This window comes from Triticum urartu, chromosome 3, assembly GCF_003073215.2.
Source record: "Triticum urartu cultivar G1812 chromosome 3, Tu2.1, whole genome shotgun sequence".
NCBI classification, from domain to species: domain Eukaryota; kingdom Viridiplantae; phylum Streptophyta; class Magnoliopsida; order Poales; family Poaceae; genus Triticum; species Triticum urartu.
The window spans coordinates 25,771,233-25,780,848 of NC_053024.1; the positions used below are offsets into that span (position 1 = coordinate 25,771,233).

Consider the following 9,616-nt stretch of genomic DNA (forward strand, 5'->3'; position numbering starts at 1 on the left):
GTGGGTTATGGATAGCCACCATATTGTACTACATGCATCAAGAACATTTTACCATAAATTAACCAATACATCAACATCCAAGTTGCTAAATAAAATAGTATCTAGCTCCCATGCTTTTTCTACACAGCAGAAAACCACATGTAATATGGAGCTTTGGGAGGGTGCAAAAATTAAAATCTCCACCATCACGTCAAATTAACCAAAAACTGAAGATGCCCGGAAATATTACTCCACTTCCACACATATCGTGTACACATGTAGATGCATCCCCACAATATCTACTATATACACCAACACATGTGTACACACCCCACAACAACCACCTTCATCGTCGTCCAGCCCTAGCTAGAACAGCACTCATCTTAACCTGTATAAACACACAACTCCAAGAACACACGCCAAGAAACCAAAGAAAAGCAAGCAGCCATGGGGGTGGAAATCCTGAGCTCCACGGTGGAGCACTCCTCCCAGTACTCTTCCAGCGCGTCCACGGCCACGACGGAGTCAGGCGCCGCCGGAAGATCGCCGATGGCTCTGAGCCTGCCAGTCGTCATCGCCGACGAGTCCGTGACCTCGCGGTCGACATCGGCACAGTTGGCGTCGTCGCGGTTCAAGGGCGTGGTGCCGCAGCCCAACGGGCGGTGGGGCGCCCAGATCTACGAGCGCCACGCTCGCGTCTGGCTCGGCACGTTCCCGGACCAGGACTTGGCGGCGCGCGCCTACGACGTAGCCGCGCTCAGGTACCGCGGCCGCGATGCCGCCACCAACTTCCCGTGCGCGGCCGCGGAGGCGGAGCTCGCCTTCCTGGCAGCGCACTCCAAGGCCGAGATCGTCGACATGCTCCGGAAGCACACCTACGCTGACGAGCTCCGCCAGGGTCTGAGACGCGGCCGCGGCATGGGGGTCCGCGCGCAGCCGACGCCGTCGTGGGCGCGGGAGCCCCTCTTCGAGAAGGCCGTGACCCCAAGCGATGTCGGCAAGCTCAATCGGCTCGTGGTACCGAAGCAACACGCCGAGAAGCACTTCCCCCTGAAGCGCACCCCGGAGACGACGACCACCACCGGCAACGGCGTGCTGCTCAACTTTGAGGACGGTGAGGGGAAGGTGTGGAGGTTCCGGTACTCGTATTGGAACAGCAGCCAGAGCTACGTGCTCACAAAGGGCTGGAGTCGCTTCGTCCGTGAGAAGGACCTCGCTGCCGGCGACTCCATCATGTTCTCGTGCTCCGCGTACGGGCAGGAGAAGCAGTTCTTCATCGACTGCAAGAAGAACACGACCGTAGACGGCGGCAAATCTGCGTCGCCGCTGCCGGTGGTGGAGACTGCCAAAGGAGAACAAATACGCGTCGTCAGGCTGTTCGGTGTCGACATCGCCGGAGTAAAGAGGGGGCGAGCGGCGACGGCGGAGCAAGGCCCGCCGGAGTTATTCCAGAGGCAATGCGTGACACACGGTCGGCACTCTCCTGCCTAGGTTCCTTCGTCTTATAGCATCTGCACATACACCTATATGTTTATACTTTTCCTCCCTTTTCTTCTTGTTGTTAAATGATATATGTTGATCCTGTTCATGAATTAGATAAATTCTCTGTAGAACTCAATTTCAAGTCGGATTGCAAAATGAGTTGTAATATGTAATTATGTGTGTGTGCACAAGTAGGAATTCTAGCTAGAGAGGTCATAATAACCCGACGATGTTTGTTGCACATCTATGTATGTACTATCATTTTGGCACATCAAAAAGTTCCATTCTGCCATCTCATCAAGAGATGTGTTTGTATGTTCCAATGAAAATTTGTTCACTGCTTAATATATTGGCAATATTGATTTTGCTACACCAATTGATATCTGCTGAGCCACTATATAAGCAAGCAGTTAGAAATGTTTACTAAACCGGTTTTTTGCAACATGCATGCAGGGAAAAAAAATTGGGCGCTGAATTGCTTGCTGGCCTTGGATTGTGTTACAATCGATTCATTAGTTCAGTTGTATGCATAGCTTAGTCATTGCCATCTTCAATTGCACCCATTTTGGGCATATATTGCTTTATCCTGCTTGAGTTTATCATAAATTCGAGAAGTCATCTTGTGTGGATCTCTATTGGCTATAATTGAAAATATACATGGCTCACCCGTTGTTTGCTTCAACTTTATCATTCTTAGACTTTGCATTTCATATACCCAAAAGGAGTGCATCTCTACTACTATACTAGATCAATTTTTGAACGTGGAGTACCCCTCCACCGAGTTGTACAAGCAAAGCCGTTAACCGTTGATTTTGTTACACAGGGTGGATCTCCACTGTCTATCAATACCAAACTCAATTGATCCAGCGGCTGATGTTTCTTCAATTCGCGTTGTACGGGTACATGCCAAAACACTGCCAATCTGGATCTTTCTAGACTTGTCACGGACGCGCTGCTCGCCTGCACCCTAGCGGTCTGCTGCAGTGGAGAATTAAATATTCCATCAACGAGTATTTACATGTCAAAACGCTCAAACCCAAACGTAGCAACAAGCCTTTACAACAGCTGCAGCCTGATAGTCAATTTTGAAAATCCAACAGTTTAATTATAAGGCACCAGGTGCATAGCATGTACCTTCTACTAGTTAACTTATATGTATCTATCAATTGATGTTTATCATCTCCCCGCAAAAATAATAATTGATGTTCATCATCATGAATACAATGATGAATATACATCAATTCTTTTGTGCAGTGTTCACGATACTATTGTTTAAGATCTTGCTAGCTTCATTCATAGTCTATCAATTTGTTGTTGAAATTTCCCCACAAAAAAACTTGTTGTTGAAATTATTATGTCGCATCTAACTACTGCACTTTTTCAAGATGATTAGGAGATTTACCAACCTACTTATGAACATGCTATATTCCAAGGATCACTTAGGTTTATGTTAGTTTCTATTTTTGTTTGTGAGCTTTGAGTTATCTAACAATCCAACCATATAGTTTTTTTAACAGATTTGTTTTAGTTGTGGACGGCATATATACCACTACGGAAAAGTATATTGATGACCACGTTAAAATGATATATGGGAGATTTGCTTGAAGAGGAAAAGATATAAAACTATCTTGGTTTGCATGGATAGAAATAAGAAAGTGATGTATTAGATTTGAATTGCTTGCTGGTCTTGGATAGTGTTATAGTTGAGTTGATTAGTGACTCGCATAGCTAAATTCTCCATTTGTGATCTCATGTTTCATAATAGTAATACATAACCAGAATCCAAGAGGTATATATATGCTTTAAAAGATATTATGTGAACTAATGATTGTCTATAAATGATCTTCATACAAATAGCATTCTCTGGAAGAAACTAGAACAAAATGGGCACTATCCCTTTCTAGGATGCAGAAGGATTTTCAAGGATGAACTATATATATTTGCTACTCCATAAGCCAAGAGGACCTCTTATGGTCAACTCAGTAGTTGGGTGATCAGATTCTTGTAACTATTTAGCTTTAAGTAAACCAATAATCATATGCACTATATTCTGACCTATAGTTTCACGTGAAAAAGGGGTAGTGTCCTATCTATATCAGTTACTCCAATGTACTTATTTCTTAAGTCTCAGTGAAATATTAAATTAAAGTGTTTCACATCAATATATGAAAGTTCTGTTTCTGAATAAACATTGGCATTCTTTGCCTTAGTAATTAACTTACTTTGTTGACTAAATGTATTTTTCTTATTTTTCATAGATGCACGCACAGATTTCAACCACTGGTAGAAAAAGGGTCTGTTGTCCCGGTTCGTAAGGGCCTTTTGTCCTGGTTCTGGAACCGGGACTAAAGGGTCGGTACTAATTGCCTGTCCCTTTAGTCCCGGTTCAATCCAGAACCGGGACAGATGGGCCTCCACGTGGCCTGTGCGCGGAGCCCAGGCAGGAGACCCTTTGGTCCCGGTTGGTGGCACCAACCGGGACCAATAGGCATCCACGCGTCAGCATTTCTGTGGTTGGGGTTTTTGTTTTTTTTGAAGGGGGGGGGTTTGGGGGTTTTGGGGAGGTTAATTTAGGTGTTTCATATATTGTGTTAGCTAGCTATAATTAATAGAGAGAAGTGTCCTCTCTTATGTCCGTGCTTGGTCGACGCTACGTACTATACATACGTATAGAGAGGACTAGACACGCTAGCTAGCTAGTAAGCAAACGAAGGAAACAGAAGATCGTCATGAACATATATGCATACAGAGAGAAGTGATATCGACCACCTCTCCTTCTCCGAGAGATTGGTCGAACAACAAGTTCTCGTATATCTATCCGACACTACCGGCTACATATATACAATAATTATCTCTTACAAATATAATCATACGGACTCAGGGTCCACATAGTATTCTCCGTCTTCAGGGATCACATGGTTAAGAAAGAATGCCGCCAATTCCTCTTGAATTGCTCGCATGCGAGCTGGTGCTAGGAGTTCATCCCGCTTCCGAAACATCTAATTTAAAGAAGAGGGTCAATACATATATATATATATATGAATGAATGAAACTCAACACAAATGATGGTAATAAAATAAAATTGTGAATGTTGTTATTTACGTACTTTATATTGTTCGTCAGTGTAGCCCCGCTCACAGGTCGTATGGCGGATGGACTCGCAAACGTAGTATCCACAGAAATCATTCCCTTGATCCTGCCACAACCACTTTACAAGAAATAGAGGTCAATCAAACTGATAAGCAAGAATGCCAAATGGTATTGATGAAACTAGCGCTTGAATGACTAGTAGATGCGCGAAACATGCTACTACAGTACTTACTTTCGGGTGTCTAAATTGCAGCTCCTTCGACAGTCCCGGAGCTTTTCTGGTGAATTTTCTCCAAACCCTGCCGGACAAAAAAAACAATTACTTGATATATTAGGAAATGAACAAAGTTGCTGATATGGTGGATAATGATCGATTTAACTTACTTCTCGAGTATTTGAGTCATGTCTGCATAGTCCTGGGGATCTTTTCGTCTTGAGTCTAAGATGGTTACTAGTCCCTGCTCAAGCTTAATCTCTAGGAGAATATAGTGGAAACTGCACACGCATGCATAACTCATCAATTACATTACTATAACCTTGACTAATATATAACGGAAACCGAATACGCACAAGACAGTAACACTCACTTGAAGTTGTAAGGAAAGAGTATTATATCTTTGTTTTCATTTATTACCAACGATCGTAGCAAGTTGGCCTCGGTAGCTACGGCATGAAATTTAACCTGAGTTGCATCTGTGAGATATGTGTTAATGAACCCAATATCACCGACTTGTCTTTTCTTCAATTCGGCGATCTTCAATCTGCATAATATAGTGAGGATGATTATAAATACATGCAATGAAAGAGCTGAGCTATATAGAGAGACTTAATGGCAGAAGTAGTACTACTTACAGACAGTAGCAGGCGACCGTTGTTTTATCGAGGGCCAATTGATTGAAAAACTGATAGAACTCCTCAAATGGAACAGGCAACAGTTCAATTCCAACGAGGTCATGCTCCTTTTTAACTTTCACATACAAAGTACTCCTCCCCCCAGAGTCTCTACAGATTTTCAAGTACCAATCATGCAATCTTCGCATCATCGTTGATAGAGATCTTTCATCTTTGACGAGAGGCATCCCGTACTCGTATCTTTGTATCTGCACCTCCATGGGTTCATAATGTACATCGTCGGGCAGGTAATCTGCAAGATTGCTATAACCGGGCACCATTCTCGGATCATTAGCGATGTTGTGGCTAGGCACCTTGAGCGGGGGGCATGATTGCTTCGCTTGTTCGCCGAGCTGGGCAATTTGTTTCCCAGCTCGTCGTTCTTTCAGCCTTTGATCACTGACAGTACTTCCCGACCGCTCCACTTCGGCAAATTCCTTTCCAATAATGCGCTCATAGTTTCCTTTCGGCGGAGACTTGGGTGGTTTTGTCAGGGCAGCCAGAGTGCGCTTCACTTTCACCGGATCTACCTTCTCCTCCGGAAGTGGATGTCTCTTTGCTTTCAACCCTTGAAACCAGTCATCCACTTCGGTTCGTGCGATCTCGGCGTTCTCCTCCGGGGTCCTCTCGTATGGTAACTTCTCCGGAGTCTTCAGAGAAGGACCGAATCTGTATGTCCTCCCGCCTCTGGCTGTACTGCTAGACGCCGGCCGAGCAGATGGAGCGGTTGTCTTCTTTACTTGCTTACGAGGCGGAGGAGAAGGACTACGACGCGCCGGAGCAGCCGGAGCGGCGGCAGGTCTCTTCCGCCCTTGCTGACGAGGCGGAGAAGGAGGAGGCTGGTTGCTTGGGCGCATCGGTGCAGGCGGAGAAGGAGGCGGAGTGCCGCCACGCGCTGGAGAAGGAGCCGGTCGAGTGCCCTGATCGTCACTCGCCGGAGGAGGAGGCAGTGGAGGAGGCAGAGTGCCCTGACTCGCCAGAGGAGGAGGCGGTGGAGGAGGCGGAGTGCCCTGACTTGTCGGAGGAGGAGGAGGAGGCGGAGGCGTCCAGTTCGGAAGGTTGATGAGCTCCTTCCGCCATAGGCATGGAGTCTTCAGAGCAGACCCCAGCCTAGTCTCCCCTTCACCGGTAGGGTGGTCAAGCTGGTGGTCCTCAAATCCCTCCGTTATTTCATCCACCATCACCCTAGCATATCCTTCTAGAATCGGCCGGCAGTGAAAAGTTGCGCCGGGTTCAGTAGGATAAACAGAGCCAACAGCCGCCTTGACCTTCAAATTCATCCATTGCGTCATAAGGTGGCAATTTTGAGACTCCGTGATAGCATCCACGGGATAGCTGGCAGGAGCCGTCAAGGCATGCTCCGGCTGAAGTAGCTCGGTGGAAGCCACGCTGCTTCTCCGCTGAGATGGCGGGGTAGCTTAGGGGGAAGCTTCGGCAGTACGTTTGCTGTGATTTGCTTCTCGTTCCTCTATCGCTTGTACCCTTGTTTGCAGCGCCTGCATTTGGGTCTGCTGCACTTTTTTCCTCCACTCATGGGATTTGTAACCGCCTGCGTCCGGAAACCCAACCTTCCACGGAATGGAGCCTGGCGTGCCTCGTGTCCGTCCAGGGTGCTCAGGATTCCCGAGGGCCATTGTGAGCTCGTCGTTCTCTCTTTCTGGAAAAAACGTCCCTTACTGCGCTGCTTCGATATAGTGCTGAAGCTTCCTGACTGGTATGTCCATTTGATCGTTCGTCCAGATGCACTTCCCTGTTACAGGGTCCAAGGTTCCGCCAGCCCCGAAGAACCAAGTCCGGCAACGATCTGGCCAGTTAATTGTCTCTGGTTCGATCCCTTTATCAACCAGATCATTCTCAGTCTTGGCCCACTTAGGCCGGGCTACGAGGTAGCCACCTGACCCCGTGCGATGGTGATGCTTCTGCTTCGCAGCATTTTGCTTGTTTGTCGCCGACATCTTCTTACTCTTTTCCGATGTCTTGTGGGCCACAAATGCGGGCCAGTGATCTCTGATCTTCTCATATCTGCCCTTGAATTCTGGTGTCTCATTATTTTCGACAAACTTATTCAGCTCTTTCTTCCACCTCCTGAATAGTTCTGCCATCCTCTTAAGAGTAAAAGACTTGATTAATTGCTCTTTAACTGGCTTCTCTGGATTATCCTCTAGCGGTAGGGTGAAATTTGACTTCAGCTCAGTCCAAAGATCATTTTTCTGCATATCATTGACATAAGACACCTCAGGGTCTTCTGTAGCCGGCTTAAACCATTGCTGGATGCTGATCGGGATCTTGTCCCTAACCAAAACCCCGCACCGAGCAACAAATGCGCTCTTTGTCCGGAGGGGTTCAATCGGTTGGCCGTCGGGCGCGATTGCTATGATCTCAAACTTTGCATCCGAGCTCAACTTTTTCTTCGGGCCTTGTCTCTTTACCGAAGTTGTGCTCGATCCGGAGGGCTAGAAAAAAGAACAAAGACTTAATTAATATGTGTACATACCAAAACAATGAATGCATCAATTAGCTAGTCAGCTGAAGCTTAACTAATATATATACCTGGCCGGACTCGGTTCGGTCACCGGAGACGTCATCACAGTCTCCTTCTTGCACCGGCATTGGGTCACCGGAGCCGTCCTCACGGTCTCCTTCTTGCACCGGCATTAGGTCACCGGAGCCATCATAACCAGCTGCTCCCAGACCATCGGTCTCGTTGAGAAACAACGAGCAGATGGCATCACTTCCTCGTGCGATTATGTCCCCCAACAACTCTTCTTGTACTTCGTCTCGGGCGGTGTCCATAGTTTCTACAAATATTGACAACATGGCAATTATTATTCAAACATGACAGATGGATATATTAGTGGCAAAAACGTAGAACTAATATTAATTAGTGGCCTCGACGCTACTTCTCTAGGGTTTGGGGTGGCCTCGACGCTGCTTCTCTAGGGTTTGGGGTGGCCTCGACAACGCTTCAAGGATAAAAAAAGAAGAGGAAGAAAAAAAAGTGGAGAAGAAAGAATAGAGGAGTAAGAACTCCTCTATTCTTTCTTCTCCTCTTTTTTTCTTCTTCTTCCTCTTTTTTTTATCGGGAACGAGGGTCGTCGAGGGTCACCGTGCCACTTGTGGGACATGGATGTAGTGTCCGATACCGACGGTACATGTATCTCACACCGACGATACTTTCTATTTAGGGTTTCTCCTCTACCGCTCGGCGACCCTCGTTCCCGATAAAAAAAGAGAAAGAAGAAGAAAAAAAAGAGGAGAAGAAAGAATAGAGGAGAAGATATCTTCTCCTCTATTCTTTCTTCTCCTCTTTTTTTTCTTCTTCCTCTTCTTTTTTTATCCTCTTCTTCCTCTCATGTTCGAGAGGATCGCCAAGGGGTCGGGAGGTTGCCTAGTGTCAAAGGATTCAACAAAACCATGTCTTCATCATTAGGCGAAAGTAACGGGTGCATGATGGTACGAAGCTCTCCAAAGTTATTTTGGAACGGAGTCCCAGATAAGATAATTCACTTTTTGGTACAAAGTTCAGCAAGAACCTTCCAAATATCGTTATTTGGAAGGCCTTTGCTGAAATTCATACAAAAAGGCAAATTATCCTATCCGGGACACCATTCCAAAATAACTTTGGAGGACTTCGTCATGCCCTGGTTACTTCCGGCTAATGATGAAGCCATGGATTTCTTCAATACTTTGACACTAGGAAACCTCTCTCGACCCCTCGAACCCTCGACGACCCTGGAACCCTCGACCCCTAGACGACCCTGGAACCCTCGACCCTCGATCCCTCGACCCTATAGAACCCTCGAAGAAAGGAATAGCTAGAGGAGAAGATCGAAGAAAAAAAAAGAAAAAAAGAGGAGAAGAAGAAAGGAATAGTGGAGAAGAAGAGAAAATAGAATATTGAATAGTGGAGAAGAAGAGAAAATAGAATAAGAAGAGAAAATAGAATATTCTATTTTCTCTTCTTCTCCACTATTCCTTTCTTCTTCTCCTCTTCTTTTCCTTCTTTTTTCTTCTTCTTATTTATTTCTCCTCTTCTTTTCCTCTCCTCTTCTTCTTTCTTTCCTCTTCTTATTTTCTTCTTTCCTATCCTTCTTTTTCTTATAAATTTTAGCATATTCTAAATTTTCTTCTAACTTTCTATATATGAACAAAAAACTTTCTATGAACAAAAAAC

The 9,616-nt window shown here is 45.7% G+C and overlaps 1 protein-coding gene across 2 annotated transcripts; it reads left to right on the forward strand.

Moving 5' to 3' along the window:
• The first annotated feature begins 282 nt into the window (after nucleotides 1–282).
• Nucleotides 283–3,650, forward strand: LOC125542491 (AP2/ERF and B3 domain-containing protein Os01g0141000-like). 2 transcript variants are annotated; one of them, XM_048705544.1, is made up of 2 exons: nucleotides 283–1,450; nucleotides 2,285–3,650. In XM_048705544.1, the coding sequence occupies exons 1-2, from the start codon at nucleotides 427–429 to the stop codon at nucleotides 2,395–2,397; spliced, it is 1,137 nt and encodes a 378-aa protein (XP_048561501.1). In that variant the 5' UTR covers nucleotides 283–426; the 3' UTR covers nucleotides 2,398–3,650. The 2 variants fall into 2 exon arrangements, with proteins under 2 accessions (XP_048561501.1, XP_048561502.1); XM_048705545.1 differs by lacking the exon at nucleotides 2,285–3,650 and adding an exon at nucleotides 1,915–2,240.
• Nucleotides 3,651–9,616: the final 5,966 nt, after the last annotated feature.

What these genes read in the sequence shown, in the direction of transcription:
- LOC125542491 (XM_048705544.1), top strand. Translation starts at nt 427, where the DNA reads ATGGGGGTGGAAATCCTGAGCTCCACGGTGGAGCACTCCTCCCAGTAC. An exon ending in GAGGCAATGCGTGACACACG is followed by an intron (nt 1,451 to 2,284) that starts GTCGGCACTCTC and finishes TTTGTTACACAG; the next exon opens with GGTGGATCTCCACTGTCTAT.